Source organism: Podarcis melisellensis (genome assembly GCF_964234715.1).
Source record: "Podarcis melisellensis genome assembly, chromosome: 6".
NCBI lineage: Eukaryota > Metazoa > Chordata > Lepidosauria > Squamata > Lacertidae > Podarcis > Podarcis melisellensis.
The window spans coordinates 50,137,263-50,155,512 of record NC_138538.1 but is presented as its reverse complement, the minus strand read 5'-3'; the positions used below and the strand labels follow the sequence as shown (position 1 = coordinate 50,155,512).

Below are 18,250 nucleotides of genomic sequence, written 5' to 3'. Positions count from 1 at the left end.
CTTTGTTTATCCCACAGCGAATGCTTCCCTGAAGTTCATGCGCTGGTCTGGCCACTGCCACACAGAGCGGGTTGTTGCTCCTTCCCCAGTCTGTGATAGGAGTTTGCCTGAGCTGAGCCAAACCTGTTTCCTGCAGCAGTAGCTTCCACGTGTGTAAATGTTTGAAGTTCTCAATTTCTGTCTGACCACCACCCTGCTGTAGGAAAGGCCCCTGCAGCAAGGGTGACTAGGCCCAGAAGCAGAGCCTGTGAGAAGGAAGAGACCTGCTGAGCGACCCCTAGTGTTCAGAGAAGGCAATCCCTATCTGAGCATCCCTGAGAATAAACTAGACTTAGAAAAAAACAGTCCTAAGGGAGGCCTTTCCAGAAATCAGAGTGCACAGTTCCTTGGTTCCTTCACGGGAGGCGGTGGTAGGGGAGACTTGGTTCCTTTCTGAGGTGCCATATGGGGAAAGAGGGTGAGTTTGGCCCCTCAGCAACACAGGGATTCCTTGATATAATCAGCATCTATTGGATAGCAATCTGTGAAATCCCAAAGGCAGCCACATGGAAATAATAGTGTGTGTGTGGTTGGTTGGGGGGGTGGGCAGGAGTGAGGTTCATGAGGGTGTGCTTTCTTTTTACTGGCATGGAAGTCAAGTATAATTCTTTGCTTTCCCCCCTCCTCTCATATCATGGTGATAGAAAGGAAGCACATCCAGAGCGGCTCCAGTGTTACCTTGAGGGTCTCCTGTGGAGAAGGCTGCCTAGGCCTTAATCTTGTCTCCGGTTGCAGCACAGCTCCTCCTCCTGCTGCTGCTGCTGTTGTGGTTGTTGTTCCAGTTGTTGCTGTGTGGTTCTGTTTGTCATTTGGTTGTGAAAGTCATGTTGGTATTCAACCTAGCAGACCCTTCCCCACCTGTAGCACCCCTCCTCCGGCCTGGGCACTACTTAACCCCTCCTGCTGTCCTAACAGAACTTGAGACAACACTACCTGAAGGACCAACTTCTGCTGTGAAGGAAAGAGAAAGAACAGAAAAGAGCGCTTTTGGAGGTATTGCTGAAAAACAAGCAGTGGGCCCAGCCGGAATATTTTTTTAATAAGGTTGTCCCTAGTGTCATGAGGCCTCTCTTAGACAGATTTTCTGGGGATTTCTGGCTGTGCATCGTTCACAGGTTTATTTGAGGTGACTTTCTGCCTATTGAGGTGGACAGCAGCATGTTACTCTGAATGTAAAGAGAAAGACATAAATAGCAATGAAGAAAGAGGGTAATAAGAAAAATATTAAACTGCACAGTGGAAATCCCAGGAGGATTACTATTGCAATAACTGACCTCCAATATAGTGCCATTTATTTCATGCCATGGCAGGTTTATAGGTGCTTGTAGGGCTGCAGACGAACACCAATTTGCCACTGCAGTTTGTTTTGATAACTGAAACTTTCAATAAATCTGTATTAAAATCAAAGAGAAAATTAAATAGACCCAAGTTGGTGGCATGAGGGATAAGGTAGCACATTACTACACTGGCCTACTCAGTCAGGGACATCTGTCTCTTAGTTCAGTTGCAGGTCACAATAGTAATGATTGTTTGAGATCCAGGGAACATCCCTGAATGGCAGGCATCCAGCAATGCTGCACAATGCAAAAGGAAGACCTGTCTGCTTTTTCAACAGTACAAATGGTGATGATATTACTATTATTATTATTATTATTATTATTATTATTATTATTATTATTACATATATATTCATCCCAAAGGAGCCTAGGGTAGTAAACAAGTAATAACACAATAAATGCATCTTACAAACAATTCCAATTGAAGTAGAGACTGGGAAAATTCTCTACCTAAAAGGTGTGGGATAACCATCCTCATGTAACCAATGTGCTGAAGTCTAATTAATGCATGAAGCGGTTAATATCATACAGTAAGCTGACCTGCCAGGCTTGGCTATGTCCACTTCTCCTCACCTTAGGAGGAACTAGGTAATCAAACCTTTCTTTCTCCCCAGTCTAACTGCGAACCTCAGTGTGTGAAGAAGTTTGAGCCAGTTGTTCCAGCTCAGTCCACACAGCGCTCTCTCTCCCTTGAGTTTCTATACCAATAATTTAGAAACTTTCAACATTTTGTAAGTAAGCTATGTTTTACTGCATGTGCAACTATTTCTGAATAACATGAATATGACCTTTGTAGAGTTTGTAAGTAAACCATTTTTTAATTTACAAAACATGGTCTTTTCCTATGCTGAGGGAAGAAGGAAACTTTGGAAAGAAACTTTAAAATGGGATATTTTAGAAATCACTATAAAGTATCTATTTTAAAGGTCTAAAAGTCTATATTTCTCATGTTTTACTTTGTTGCGTATTTTGTGACTTAAAATCTCTGCTGGGATTGTCCCAAATGTGGCTCTCTGATTGTGGAATGCTTTCCCCAGGGAGTCTTACCTGGCACCTTTGCTACATATCTTTAGGCACCAGGCAAAAACATTCCTCTTCTCCCAGGCCTTTAGCTAATTAAACAATCTATGGTCTTTTAAACTGGGGCGGGGGGTATTGCTTTTGTTACATTGTGTATCTTTGTGCTTTTATATTGTAAACTGTCCTATGATCCTCGGTTGAAGGGTGGCATAGAAAATGAATGAATGAACGAATAAATTAATGAATGGCATCCAGGAAAACACACACACACACACACACACACACACACACACACACACGTGCACCAATAAAAGGCTTGTTGGAAGAGATAAGTCTTTCATAGGCACAATACAACAGAGAATGCACCTAATATTTAAGGGGTGGGAATTCCAAAGGGTGTGTGCCACAACACTAAAGGCTCAGTTCCTTTATTATGCAGAATGGACCTTCTGTTAATATGATACAGTATAAGCAGGAGGCCATCACTTACAGAGTTCAGTGATTGGCTGGATATATAAGGGGTGAGATGATCTTTCAGGTATCTTGGTCCCAAACTGTATAGGACTTTATGCATCAAAACAAGCCGTACAGCTATTTAGCAGCCAGTGGAATTCTTCCAACAGCAGGGTAACATGTTGGTGATATTCTGTCCCAGCAAGCTGTCAAGGCACCACATTTTATACCAGCTACAGCTTCCAGACTAACCTCAATAATATTACAGTAATCCAACCCAGAGGTTATCAGCACACTGACAACAGTGGTCAGGCTACTGTGTTCCTCCTGCCCTGGTCAGTTTCCACCTGAGCCACATCAGAAGGCAACCTCCAGATGATATGATGAATGGATACAGCTCAGTTCTAAAGGACAGAGTTTTGCTTTTTCTGTGAGGAACTTCCAAGGGACTGAAACAGTAGTCTCTTTCATTCCCAGCCCCCCGCCCCCCGCTCCAGATTACAGATCTCACTTTAGAAGGATTGCAAGGACTATCACCTTCCTACCAGCTCAACAGCAGGAGATACAGTTAGTCAGAATATGAGAAGTTGAAGTATAGAAAAGTACATTGGCAAATGAATGCATGGCCAATCTGCATTGATAGGGGCCACACTGTCCCTGGCCCTGGGCCGTAGTGTAGAGGCTGGAAGTTAATTTTGCGGAAGAATCTGCTTCCTTCAAGGTTGATCAGGCTCTACCATAAAATCAGCACCACAATTAGTACTTTTCAGTTGTGGAACACATGTGCTCAGGCACAAAAATAAATATAACATTAAAGTGTATAACTCTCCAATCACATTATTCATTTTCCACTGCTTTTGAGAGCAGCTTTGGTTAAGATTTAATATTTTGGCAAAAATGTGCCACATATTGATTCAAGATGGTGAGGTCCACCAAGGCTAGATAAAATCCCTCTAATCCACTATCCCCTGGTTTGCCATCCCTGAAATAATGGAACAATTTGTTCATATTGTCATTCCCTGCTACCTCCCTCCTTATCCCTCCCTCTCTGTGCAGAACCAGTAACATTTAATAAATCATATATGGAGACACCTCCCTTGTTAGGACAATGGCTGGTCTACTCAGGGGGTTAACCATGTGACTTCTTCAAGCCCTGTTTCTTGAAATGTCGAGAGCAAAATTGTAATAGCAAATTTAAGACCTTTATACAAGCAATAAAAACAGACGTACAATTAATATTTCATAAAAGACTGTCCCCCTCTGATGGAAGCTGTATGTATCTGAATGCCAGTTGCTGGAAATCACAAGTGGGGATAGAGTTGCGGCTCTCAGATCCCTCTTTTGGTCTTCGCATAGGCATGTGGTTGACCACTGTGAGAACAGGATGCTGGACTAGATGAGTCATTGGTCAGATCTAGCAGGCTCTCTTTATGTTCTTATGACTCTGTCACACCATAATGAAAGCCTTATTTAACAATAATAATCAGTAGGTGCCTTAATATAATGATACTGGGTATATGTCTAATTTCAGCTGAGAATTGATTCCAGGGTGGTGGAGCTGCAACATTAAAAAGCTCAGTTTAAAGTACAAACTAAGTGAATCTCTGGGGCATGTTGTACTCTTCTCATCTGAGAAGTTGCCAAGCAGGGATACATTTATTACACAGATTTATTTATTTCATAAAATTTATATACTGCTTGATTCTAGAAAGAAAACAAAAACAACCTCAGACTAGTTTACAAAATATATGGGGTGAGGTGGTCACTTAGGTAATGTGGCCCAATTCTGTATTTTGCTTTTTTTTCCCTGCTTCCCAAGATCTCCAAGAGGAGGGCCTACTAGTTTTGAACCAAATTTTACAAGATAAATTAATTAGCCCTGGGGAAGGTCCCAACCAAATCTCCCCATATCTATGATTTGAGGTACCGGTAATCATGCTTCTGGCTGGCCAACAATTATGCTTTGTGTTGCACAAGAAGGGTGCTCTTGAGAAGCCTTTAGCCGTGGAGTAAAAATGGAAAGGCAACATAATCCACATATGACAAAAATAAGCAATACAGCTATTTTGTGTATGATATTGTTAGGCATACCTTGATGTTATCATATCTCTGGAATCCCTTCATAGACTAAAGAGCTCTTTTAGATGAGCTGGTAAATTTAACATAACCTGACTGAGGTTGACTTAGTGCAGAATTAGCCTAGCCAGTTTCAATTCTGATACAACTAGATGCCATATTTTTACCACATGTTTAAATCTATATAACTATTCCCTGTTGTGATTTTGAGAATGTAACTCAGGATGGGAAAATGAGAAGGTGGCTCTTATGGGATACACTTTTGTTTGTTATGACTGCTATGTCTAGTTTTAAAAAGGAGCTGAACTGATGTGAAGTCCATGCATCTTTTCTTGGTTATTCAAAGAAGATTTCCAGTCTCACAATAGCCCTCCTACATACAGTATTATTCAGGTAACAAGGAAAAAAAGTGTGCTGAGGCTTATGGGTATCTAGGCTGAAACCATTAGATTACATAGAAATAGTACGGATTAAAAATCAAATAAAGTTTATTCAGCAGAAAAAGGAAAAATCAGGCATATCTGAAAATAAAAGAAACAAAAAACAGATTCTCAGTTATAAAATCTATTTGTTTAGACACTTTCCTTGGACAGGACAATATTTTGCAGCCTGATCCTTTGGACGCTTACTTGGAAGTAAGTCCCTCTGTGTTCAGTGGAGCATAGGATTGAAGCCTCAGAGTCACAAAGCAGCCTTTTTACCAAATGCATGAGTTCTAGAGAGAAAAATCTAATATCTGCCCTTGTTAAGTCTAAGTAAAAACTTGGATTAGTTACTCCTCAATGCACTTCCATCACCCTTTTGTACTCAGATTCAGTGTGGTTAAAGAATGGTAGATGTTGATCTTTCAGTGCATAATTATGGATGTAGAAAATATTATAATCTCTTTTCATGATTGAATATGGAACCAGGGAGTGGTGTACATATGGCATTGCTCTCACTCGCAACTTTCAGGCTCCTAGCAACCTGACCCATTTTTCCTTTTTTACACATTTACCCACAACAACTCCTATGAGAGGAACTATGGATTTAGTGGAACCTACTTAGTTACTCTAAAACTAGTCTTCATCCCCATCCTGATTGTCTTAGTTACCCATTTAAGGTGTATTTCACTTTGCTGAATATTTCATATTGACCACCATTTCAGAATAATAACAAGAAGAACATAAAATAAATCAGTTCTCCCCTCTCTCCATTTACAATCTAACCTGATGACGTTATGGAGAACTCAAAGGCTTGCACATTATTTTGCGATATTTTGATCAGTCTAATTAAGGTATTGGCCTAATATGGACTTTTCCATTTTTCATGCTACAGCCATTCTCAGGGGTATTGGACAGATGTGTGGGATTGCATCTTCTTTCTAACATCAACACATAGAAACACCTTTCCTCTGTGACAGTTATTACTGATGTCACTTCCCATAATATCTTGGTGGAAATTAAAGCAGCAGAAAAACTGAGGAGAGAATATAGGCAATAAATATCTTCAAAGTAATGTCTCTAAGCCAAACACATTGCAGTTAAAGGCATGGTTGCAAGAAACAACAAGAATATAAAAATGTTCACTGTGAATATTAGTATTCCCTCCAAGATGGTTAATTAGTCCCACTGGCAAAGTTAGGAACTTAAGGATTTGGTCCGACACATTATTAACTTGTTAAACAGAACATAGCATAATATAAGATTTCTCCTTATGGGTATTACAGACATCATCACAATATTTGTACTCAGCCAAAGTGATTATGCTGGCATACGGAAACTGTTTTCAGAAACAAGACGGTTGTGTAATCCATTCTGGCTGATGCTGAAGCTCTTGAAGAGCTCTAAGTTTAATTCTCCATGGGGTAGTACTAAATTTGGTGGGGGACCTATGGCAGACCACCCTGGCCTGAGGTAATGGCAGCCATCGGTTGCAATTTCCTGTGCTTCCTAAATCCCATCCCAATTTCTCAGCATAGGGCCAAAACTGCCAAAGAGCATACAAAGTGCTTCAAGTTAATCCATCTCTTTCCCTACTTTTCACCCTCCCACTGACTTGAGTGCTGTTGAGATACGAGATCTTGCCCTTATTCTGCCAAATTATATTACCTCTTGAACATATAACTTTATCTGTTGTAACCCTTACGCATAATTTTAATTAAGCTGCTTTAAAACAAAGCCTTTTCTACAAGAGGACTCCCCCCGTACCCAATCTGGCACAGTTCCTGTGCTTTTAACAGCTTTTCTTGATATAGGACCCACCACAAATCCTTCTTTAAGAGGCCTCAGATAGTGGAGAACGGTTGCTCCATACTCTATTTTTCATCCAGAAGAGCCATAGTTGGCTGTTTGGTCTTCAGTTCCTCATAACGGCTCTGGCCAATCCCTATGAAACCTCTCTTGAGAGTGCCAAATACCATGTAATAATCAGAGGTCCTCCAGGATTCCAAGAGAAATAAAATGTTCTACAGTCCTGCAAACTATTGTTTGGAAGATAAAGAATTACCTGAGGGATTGTTCAAACCACAGTGTGCAACAAAATGTTTGACAAATCAGGAAGTTCTATTAATCAAACCAATGTGAGGGGAGAAAGCAGGGAGAAGAGAACACCTGCCCATAAAGTTCATTCCTAAACCTCAAACCAAACCATTGATCAGAGAATTAGATGTCTTCCAATACATAGGATGCACTGACAGTGCCTATGACTGACTGCCTGGTCTGCCCTGCCCACATTTAATTCAGTTTGCCTGTTCCTTTTTAGCCCTTCCTGGTATGACACAGGTTGTAACTAGAGATACTACTGCACCTAGCAAGGAGATAACAGGAGTGGGCCAAAGATAGTAGCCAGACAGTCAGGAATCATAGGTTCAAGCCAAGTTGAGAATAAAATCAAAGGTGTCAGACAATAAATGTTGGAAATGTAAGGAAAATGAAGGAACATTCTTTCACCTCTGGTGGACTTGTCCTAAAGTGAAGGCCTTCTGGGAAATGATATATAATGAGTTGAAAAAGGTATTTAAGTATACCTTTACCAAGAAACCAGAGGCCTTCCTTCTGGGCATTGTTGGCCAGAATGTGTTAAAGAAGGATCGAACATTTTTTATGTATGCAACAACGGCAGCAAGAATACTCATCGCTAAGAACTGGAAAACTCAAGATCTACCCACACTGGAAGAATGGCAGATGCAGCTGATGGATTATATGCAATTGGCGGAGATGACTGGCAGAATTCGAGACCTGGGAGAAGAAAGGATTGAAGAAGATTGGAATAAATTTAAGAGTTATTTACAAAAACATTGCAATTTGGTGGAATGTTAAGAAGGATGCTTGATTATAAATAATTGGCCATCACTAAATTGGTTCGGAATTTGATGATAAATGAGATTAAGAGAGACAAAATTTTTTGGAAAATTGTTAGATTATATTTAAAGGAGTGGTTATAAAATTGCAAATAAGAGGATAATTTGCTTGAAAAAAAGTTATTAACGATGTAAGTGGGAGCGGGAGATGTGAGGAAGTCCAAAGAAGTTATGGAACATTGTTAAGATAAAAGTAATGTTGTTTATTATCTTTGTATTTCTTTTATAAAAAACCTTAATAAATATCTATAAAAAAAAGAGAGAATAAAATCAAAGGTGATTACATGGAAAATGTAGATGAGAGGTTGGGCTCTGCAAAATAGATGCCAGAATTAGAACCAAGAAAATATAAGAATCAGGAATAAGAAAGTGCACAGTGTTAAAGTAGTGAAGTAGTAAAGCAGAATTAGCACAAACTTGTGGTATTATGCTATTCAGTACTCTGCTGAACTACTGTTTGGCATATTGCTTTTAACAAATTAATAAAAACTGTGTTGAAATGATTATGATATTTTAAGTAGTTTTTTGGGGGGGAGTTTGAATTGTGTACCACCTTGAGCTCCTTGGAGGAAAAGGTGGTATGTATACAGTACTATTTTTCTGGAAAAAGAAGTGTATAAGGGAACACCTCCCTTGTTCTCTTATAATGGCAATAGGAGCCATCTATGAGGTGTCAGAACTGAGTTCCAGTGAATTGCAGCTGAAAAAAGTCATGGTGGTATATAAATGTAATTAATTAATAAATAACTATGTAAACTGCCCCGGGAATAATTTTATTTTGAAAGGCGGTATATATATTTTTAACCCACATTTTTCCTTTCTGACGTCTGTTCTCCTTGCTACATTCAGATGTGGAAGAGGGGGAAAGAAGCAATTACTGAAAGATATGCTCCTACATTAGGGGCTGCATTCAGTGCTAGTCCTGATCAGAGTAGACCTAATTAAGTCAATAAGCATGATCATATTAGATCCACTAATTTTAATGGGTCTTCTCCAAGCAGAATGTAGTTGGATATATTGCTGGTGCTGAGGGGAGCACCAGACCAGAAGACTGCATCTGTCATCATCTTCATTCCTCTGGGCTGGAATGTCACAAGCTGAAGCAATGTCAGGAGTCCAGAGGCACTGTGGGGGAATTAAGATAGTAGCAATGGTTTAGGCACAGGTCCCTTAGATGACTGAAGGTGTAAACAAATACATTTGAAGGAGAACAGTGGGCCTTGTGGGATGCTGGGGCCACAGCGTTGGCCTGATGGTGCTACACACTGACACTGGACCTAACAGAACACTTGACCATGCCAGGAACTTTACTACCAGCATTAGCCCTCTTTATTCCTCTGGGTCTATGTGTGTACAGGGAGACAGAAAGGGAGTTGAGTTTTCTCAATGCCATTCTGTCTTCTTTTTTTGGGTGTGTGTCAAACATAATGAGGCGAGAGGTAAGCTCCATTTCTTACCTTTCTGTCTACATTATATTATGGGTTCCCCTCTCTGCATCATAACATATTTCTGCAGCTGTTTCTTCCTACCTAAGTCCCTTTGTCCCTACTGAAATTCATTCTGTTAGTTTGGGCCCAGTTCTACAATCTCTTAAGATCATCTTGAATCCTGATTCTGTCTTCAATGGCATTGTGGGTTAATGCTATTCTAGTATAGTGTCCTGATCAAGGGAAGTAATAGTTCTGCTCTATTCTGCCTTAGTCAGACCACACCTGGAGTCTGGGTCCAGTTCTGGGCACAACAATTTAAGAAGGATATTGACAACCTGGAGCGTGTGCAGAGGGCAGCCAAGATTATAAAGGGCCTAGAAACTAAGCCTTATGAGGAGTGGTTGAGGAAGTTGGGTATGTTTAGCCTGGGAAAGAGAAGTCTGAGAGGAGATGTGATAGCCATCTCCAAATATCTTAAGGGCTATCACAGGGAGCAAGCTTGTTTCCTCCTGCTCTGGAGGGCAGGACCTGAACCAGTGGAATCGAGTTATAAGAAAGGAGATCAAGACTAAAGATCAAGAAGAACTTTCTCACAGTAAGCGCTATTCAGCAGTGGAAGAGACTCCCTCTGGAGGGGGTGGACTTCATCAATGGAGGTTTTTAAGCAGATGTTGTTTGGCCATCTGTCATGTATGATCTAGTTGAGATTCCTGCATTGCAGGGGGTTGGACTAGATGACTCTTGGGCTCGCTTCTAACTCTACAATTCTATGATTCTCTGAGCCTACAGAGTTTCAGATGCTGTGGTTGATTTACTGTTGTGTTCCACCCTGTTGGGGTATAGGGTTGCTATTTAAGGCTGCAATTTTCTGAGAATAAGCCCCATTTGGGTTACCTCTGAGTAGACATGTCTATATTTGCACTATCCAGTGAGATTGGGGGTTATCTGGTAATTTTGCTATTTTAGATTATTTTGATTTATGTGTTGTATTTAGTGTGTGTATGTGTCCCATTGATATGCTGGTTGCCTCTTTGGGAGCCTTTGGGCCAAAAAACAGCACGAAAATAAATCATAATATAACATAATACTACAGTGGTACTTTTGGTTACGTACTTAATTCATTCCGGAGGTCCGTTCTTAACCTGAAACTGTTCTTATCCTGAAGCACCACTTTAGCTAATAGGGCCTCCCACTGCTGCTGCGCCGCCGCTGCACAATTTCTGTTCTCAACCTGAAGCAATGTTCTTAAGCCGAGGTACTATTTCTGGGTTAGCAGAGTCTGTAACCTGAAGCGTATGTAACCAGAAGTGTATGTAACCCGAGGTACCACTGTATTAGATTGCAATCCTAACTTCTCTTACTAGAGAGTAAACCCTATTGAATTTAACAGGATTTACTTCTCAGTAGACATAACTAGGATTGCAGTCTTAAACACTAGGTTAGACACATCTTCAATGGGTAGCCACAAAAACCCCTGCTTCTCACCTTCCATTAAAAATGGGAACGTATCCTACATATGTTTTCTATTTTCCTCTTACTTATTAAGTAGTAAAAGGGATGTATTGCTCAACAGTTTTAAACTGTTAAAATGTTACTAGACTGAAAACTTACGAAAAAGGTAGATAATAAAGAGGCATTAAATATAAAGGTGTGTAAATACAAAACCACTGACACATGGGGATGAGCTATTGTCTTATCTAAAAGGGTGCTATCCCAAGGAGAACAAGACTTGAAAATTCATTTAAAACTCTTGGTTTATCCCCTCTTTAAATTAAACTTTATTATATACATACTTTATGTTTGCATAACATAAAACTTTTAAAGTTAATATTTAAAGTACAAAAATATAAAACTTAAAAAAAATTCACTAGCATATATTTAAATACACATAACACACTTTTAACGGCTATAAACCCAATTCTAAATATGCTTACTTTTGTGAGGCTTTCCCCAATAAAGAGAAATGTCTTGCAACGAGATGCCTGAATTAAAACTAAGTGCCTGGAATCTAAAATTCAAAAGATTTGCTAAAGTCAAATCTGAGCGCACATAATGATATGAAACCCGTGTGTTAAAAGCAGTTTCCGTGCCATAACTTTAATCTCCATTCCAAGGGTTCCTGCCTTCTCTGGAAGGGCGAGCTCCGGGATGCTTCCAGCCAGACACATCTCCGCCTCCCCGCCTTGCTGAAAGGTCTGAAAACTACATTTCCCACGATGCCACCTGAGAGAGCGGCGCGCGGCAAACTTAGTGTGCGCATGTCCGAATCCATGAATCCCGCCCCTTAGGGCGGGAACCGCAGTTGTGGTTGGTTGCTACGGCTGCCGCTTAGAGTGAGTTCGAGGGTCAGAGGGCGCGAAGGTGAGTGGTTGCTGTTGGGGACTCGTGGTGCTGAGGGATGGGGGTGGCCGGGGCCGTCCTGGGGGGCGGGGGTGTCGGGTGTCGCTAGATAGGGAGATAGCTAAGGGGCGTGGAGCTGAGGGGCGTGTTGGATGGGGCTTTAAGGGCCCGCTTGGGCCCTACGGCCAGGGTTGGGGGAGCTGAGCAGGCGGCATTGGGCGGCAGAGCTCGGCCTGGAGCGATGGGCTGAGGGAATCTCACCGAGTATTTGGATCAAGGGGCGCCGGTGCCCCTGTCAGCGCGGGCGGGACGCGCTTGGGAAACGGAGTTACCAAGATCGAGTGGGGGGATGGGCTGAGGTAGAGGCAAGGGAGAACCCAGTAAGGCCTGGCTGGCAAAGGTGCATTGGGGGGTGCTGGGCCTGTGCTAGCCGGTGTGTGCTCGCGTGCCTTTGAGCATAGAGGAATTGGCATAGGAGACTGCGAACACGGAGTAGCAATGCCGTGGTTTGCGGGGAGGGGGCTGGATGCCTTTGGTGCAGTATTTTTTCCTGTGCCTAGGATCTTCTTGTAGTGTTGAGACACGAGGGTATAACCGATCTGGAGGGCAGATTGCATTGGGCCAGGGGTTGGAAGCAAGGGGATTTGGTTTAAGTGGGTTATAGGTTGTTCCTATACTGCACAAGGGATCTAGCTCAGCCTTTCTCAACCTTGGGTCCCCAGATGTTGCTGGACTACAACTCCCTTGATCCCTGACCACTGGTCTTGCTGCCTAGGGATGATGGGAGTTGTAGTACCAGAACATTTTGGGGACCCATGGTTGAGAAAAGCTGGAGTTGGAAGAGTGAGGCAAGAGAGGTGTGCCAGTGTAGCATTAAGACTTGGGTCAGAAGTGATGCTGCTATGTTTGGGTTATGTCAGGTATGGATGCATTGAGAATTGAGATCTGGTAGAGACCAAGCCAGAATCTAAGGCAATGGACTGTAGTGACAGGAGGAATTGGGGTGATGGGTAGACTGGGGTTGTTAATTAAATTATTTATTTTTAAATATTTAAGGGTTGTATTTGATACAGCTGCAGGTGTTCCATGGAATTCTAGAGTTGGAAAAACTAACCATTTAATCTATATTCACACACATGCATAAACTGCACCAGTAACTGAGGAATAGAAGCATGGATGGGTGGTAAATATTAAAATATATAAAAGTGGGTATGTGGACTTTGGGGGAGTATACTTTTGGAGAAACACAAGGACAAGGAGCCTGCCACTGCACATTTAGGCTGCAATCTTAAACCATTTACCAGGAATTCAATCCCGTTGAATTGAGTGAGATGTCTTTCTGAGTAAAACATTGTTGGGAGGATTACTCTGTCAGTACTTGCCTTCACAGTTTACACTGTTTGCCACATTTCCATTTATAAGAATCTCACATAGAAATGCATGTACAGTGGTACCTCGGGTTACAGATGCTTCAGGTTACAGACGGTTCAGGTTACAGACTCCGCTAACCCAGAAATAGTACCTCGGGTTAAGAACTTTGCTTCAGCATGAGAACAGAAATCCATTAGCTATCTTTCTCTTGCTGCCGCCGCAGCGCAATTTCTGTTCTTATGCTGAAGCAAAGTTCTTAACCCGAGGTACCATTGTATTGATATATTGATGGAGAGGTGTGAGTTAGCATTCTTTCTAGCTTGCCATGATTCTTGAATTAGATTTCTCTGCTATACCATTGCCAGGCTTGTGTGATGTTGCCTCTAGTTCAGTGGCTTCCAGAGTTTGTTTCCACATTAATTTGTTTGCTGAAGAATATCTTTGTGTGTTAATGTAGAGTACAGTGGTACCTCGGATTAAGAACTTAATTCGTTCTGGAGGTCCGTTCTTAACCTGAAGCACCACTTTAGCTAATGGGGCCTCCCGCTGCTGCTGCTGCTGCGCGATTTCTGTTCTCATCCTGAAGCAAAGTTCTTAACCCGAGGTACTATTTCTGGGTTAGCGGAGCCTGTAACCTGAAGTGTCTGTAACCTGAACGGTCGGTAACCCGAGGTACCACTGTAGCTGGATTGTGTGTTTAGTCACACACTTTGTGTGTGGTGTTGGATAATCTAGTTGGGTCTTACAATAATTCTACACGAACTAAGAACACACTCCAGAATGCGCCAACACTTAATAAACAGTTGTGGCTATACTGTGCTTCAGGAAAGCTTAGCTTTCACTATTGATTTTGTCATTGGGAATTTATGAAAAGTTTCGGGGATCTCTACAGCACAGTTTGAAATCTACACAGGTTTGTCTTGAGGATCTAGCAGAGACATGGTTAACTGAATTGTATTTTATCTCAAATGGGATAGTGGGTGGCTAGGAGGAGGAGTTTTGTTAGGGAGTTTCTGAAAATAGTTGGCTTGTGAGACATTTTTCTATTTTTGTAGTGTTACTTAAAACATTTTTTGTAGTCCTTTTTAATGCTCAGGACACTTGTATGTAAGTTTGGCATGTGAGATTTTGCTCATTATATTGTTTGAAAAATAATCGATGTGCCAAAAGTTGTTAAGTGAATGGCTCACTGAGGAGTGGTAAGAAAACCTGTGGTTTCAGATATGCTCCAAGCATACCTGAAGCTAAGTTGATTTTTTAAATAAAGTTTTTAACCTGATTCTTCAGTTATAGGATGGAATATTTACTTACATATTCTATTGCTTTACAGTAGGTCAGTTCTACATTTCCTGCATATAAAATGTTCAGTGAATTCTATCCTTTGACCATAATGATTCACTTATTCAGAGATGGCTCATGGGTGCCAGTAGGGTTTTCTGTACCTAGTACACTGCATGTTATTTAGTCCCTCCACCTTACTGGCAAGAGGCCATTGATTTCCATAAAATTTGCATGTTTATCATAGGCAAACCAGTGACCACTTTGCAGGTGGTACAGAGGAGCCAAATAAATTAGGGGCCACATACAAGCGCTAAGATGTCTGACAGAATGCCATTAGTTGAGGCTTTCCCCACAATTGTATTTCCACACTAGAATTTCTGCCTGCCACACAGCTGTTAAATGCACAGATGCCCTGCTATTCCTCTATACTAACTCTAAACCAGGGTAGTTAGCCATTTTTGCCCATAGCCATATGTAGGATTGTACCATATAATGGAAGTTACTGGAATCTGGAGTGTATGACTAGATGTAGAAACCTGTTTTAGTAAAAAGAAAATAAATGTGATCAGCTAGGAATATCCATATAGGTTTACCAAGCTGTTAGAATAACAATGTTGGACCTCTTCTCTAACCACTCCCCCCCGTGCAACTGAATCCTGTTCCAATACCTCTTTTGGATGAAGGATTTCACATTTGGTTTTATTCCTTAAAAGAACATTTTAATGCCTAGCTTCATTTTGGCTCTATTAATTATGGTACACACATAGTTGCTTTGATGTAGGGAATTTTGTCTGCATCAAGAGACAAAATATAAATTGTGCACGGTTCCAGTATTTTGTGTTGGGGTAACATAAGGTGTGCAGGTGAAATTTGGCTCACCAGTCCTCCCCATTTGGCCTATGAGACTATTTTGGGCAAGCCATATTTACATTTATGTGACTTATTTTTTATTTATTTATGTATTTGTTTAGTATACCTTAGATATCAGGGCAGTTTCACAATGTAAAAATATAAGATAAAAAACAAAATACATAATAAAATGAGAACAACTTCCTCCCCACAAACCAGTAGCCCCCCCAAAAAAATTTTTTTAAAAGGCCGTAGAATATTAATCAGCCCAAAGCCTGATTGAAGAGGAATATTTCTGCCTGGCACCTAAAGGTGTATAATGACGGTGTCTGCCAAACCTCTCTGGGGAAAGCATTCCACCAGCAAGGCAGCCACTGCAGGAAAGGCCCTTTCTCCTGTTGTCACCCTGCAGACCTCTTATGGAGGAGGCATACGGAGAAGGGCCTCAGATGATGATTGCAGTGTCTGGGTAGGTTCATATGGATAGAGGCAGTCCTTGAGGTATTGCTGTCCTGAGCTGACTGACAGGTATGCTGATTGTCGGGCAGTTCAGAAGCACTGTGCAAAGTTCTTCGCAAGCCCTCTGCTTGGGAAGCACTGAGCACAGCCTGTAGCAGTGGAGGAAGATAAAAATCTGGTCTTCTGGGCCAAAAAAGTTCTGCACCCTGCAGCTAAGGATAGCACCTGTGGATTTCACTCAGTGTTCAAAATTCACCATGTGCATTTTGCACCTGGCAATTGGCCACTTGCGACCAAGTGAAGATGCCCAGGGACCAGGATGGTGCCTGACATCTCCACCATCCTTGGATCTTGACTGTTTTCACACACAACACATTCTGTAGAATTGTATCTCTTATATTTTATCTGCACAATCAGATTGAATTTTAAGGAACCAAAAAGTCATATTGAAAAATACGACTTTTGAACTGCCTGGCCTGAAAATGGCAATAGACATTCCATTTTGGTGACTGTTATCCTGGTTTAAGGAGCCATTTGGCGCCTAGCTGATATATATGAGTTTCTAACACTGGTTTCACTGAATCTTCATTAGATACAGTAAGATAGTTTGGTCGCTAGAGCATGAGACTTAACTGGGCTTGACTCAAGGGTTGAAAAAGATTCCCTGCTCCTGCACTAACCTATGTTTAGTGTGACATCCATGAGCCTAGACTTCTGGGTTCCTGCTCTCTCTCCTTCTTTTAATTAACCATCCAAACACAACAAATGGAGGTTAATCTTAATTGTGGCTAGTTTCAAGTAAACCAGCTTTAGGAAATTTGGTTTGAAGTTAGCGTCTCTGAAACTAGCCATAGTTAAGAATGACCACAATTGGTTGGGTACAAATGTCATGATAAGCTATGGTTATTCAAAAATAGAAGTGAAAGCTTTTGAAGTTCTCCTCAGAACGTCCTGTACATGTGGGAAGGAGGCAATGTGCAAAACTGAGAGGAGGCTAGGCTTGTTCATGTCTCACTAAACCAGTTTAACTGCATTCAGTCATCATACTAATGAGTACATTTTTCAAATACACTCAAGATGTGCTTAAGTATAAACTGGACTGTAGGCTTTATGGGTTCAGAATACTATTGGCATCTGCCTATCCTGAAAGACAGTGGAGTGCACCTTTGGGGGTGAAGTCAAACCTCTGGGTTAGCAGCACCGAAGTGACCTCTCTGAGGCACAAGCCTGGGCAGTGTATATGGAGGTCCTGGGCTGCCCAGACAACAAAACCCCCCTCTTGGCCTCACTGATGTGGACCAAAGGAAAGCAGAGCAATACATTTGACACCAGCTTGCCTGAAGGAGTTGCCGGTAGAAGGCCTACAAGGTGCCATCCAACCTTCTTAGGGACTCCACTCTGAATTTGTGTAGGGTTCACACTCAGTCTTTTCTTCTGCAAGGCAGAGGTGGATTAGGATCAGAGTTTTCTTTCTCCTAGATGGGCTACCTTCCTAGGTTGATAAGCCCCATCTGCCCCTCACTTCCCTCTACAGCACATGCAGAAACCACCTTCTTGACTGTTGGACCCACTATTGGTCTCATCTGCTCAATCTGCCAGAGACTGTCCTTGCATGCAGGGGAAGACCCTAACTCATTGAGAGTTTGAGACCCGTCGACTGCCCTCCACCTTGTTTAGCCGGCCAGTCAAAGCCCTTTCCTGGAGTGTGGCTGCTGTCATATGCTGACAGCTTCTAGGAGTCACAGGTGACTGCAGGGTGAGGACCAAAGTGGGAGAAACTACCCCAGAAGGCGCACATGTCCTCCACCAGAGGTATTCCCCCTCCTCTAACACCATACACCCTAGCATATAAATGAAGATGATTTAATCCTTCCTGACAGACTGAGTCTCTTAATTTTCACCATAGGTTAGTTATCCTTACAGAGGCACACTTATTCCTGCCACAAGGAGAAAGCAGGAGAGGGCGTTATGGCACCATGGTCATAGATCCATTTGTTCCATAACCCTCTGTTCTTTCTCTGATTTTTTAAAAAAAATATATATTCTGAACACTTTTGAGTTCTGAAAGCACCTCAATATTCTGATTTTAATGTTTTAATATATACATTCTTTTCTTGGTGGTGGTGATGAAGCCCCTTTTATAGATGAAGCTAATATGATGTACATATTAGCAATTTGATAGAGATTTAAAGAAGTTGAATTGTGGTGGAGGGAAGCCGCGGGTGGGTGGGTGGAGTAATATGCAATAAGTATGT

At 41.6% G+C, this 18,250-nt stretch overlaps 1 protein-coding gene across 2 annotated transcripts in view; it reads left to right on the top strand.

The window, feature by feature from the left end:
- Positions 1 to 344: 344 nt before the first annotated feature.
- The window catches only part of ERI3 (ERI1 exoribonuclease family member 3), a 196,595-nt gene continuing 178,689 nt past the window's right edge, over positions 345 to 18,250 (top strand). Inside the window, exon 1 of one of the 2 annotated variants that reach the window (XM_081914781.1) lies at positions 345 to 457. In XM_081914781.1, coding sequence (XP_081770907.1) covers positions 445 to 457 — 13 coding nt within the window. In that variant the 5' untranslated portion in view covers positions 345 to 444. Of the gene's footprint in view, positions 458 to 11,951; positions 12,057 to 18,250 lie in introns of those variants that run through there. The other variant, XM_081914782.1, reaches the window with a different exon arrangement.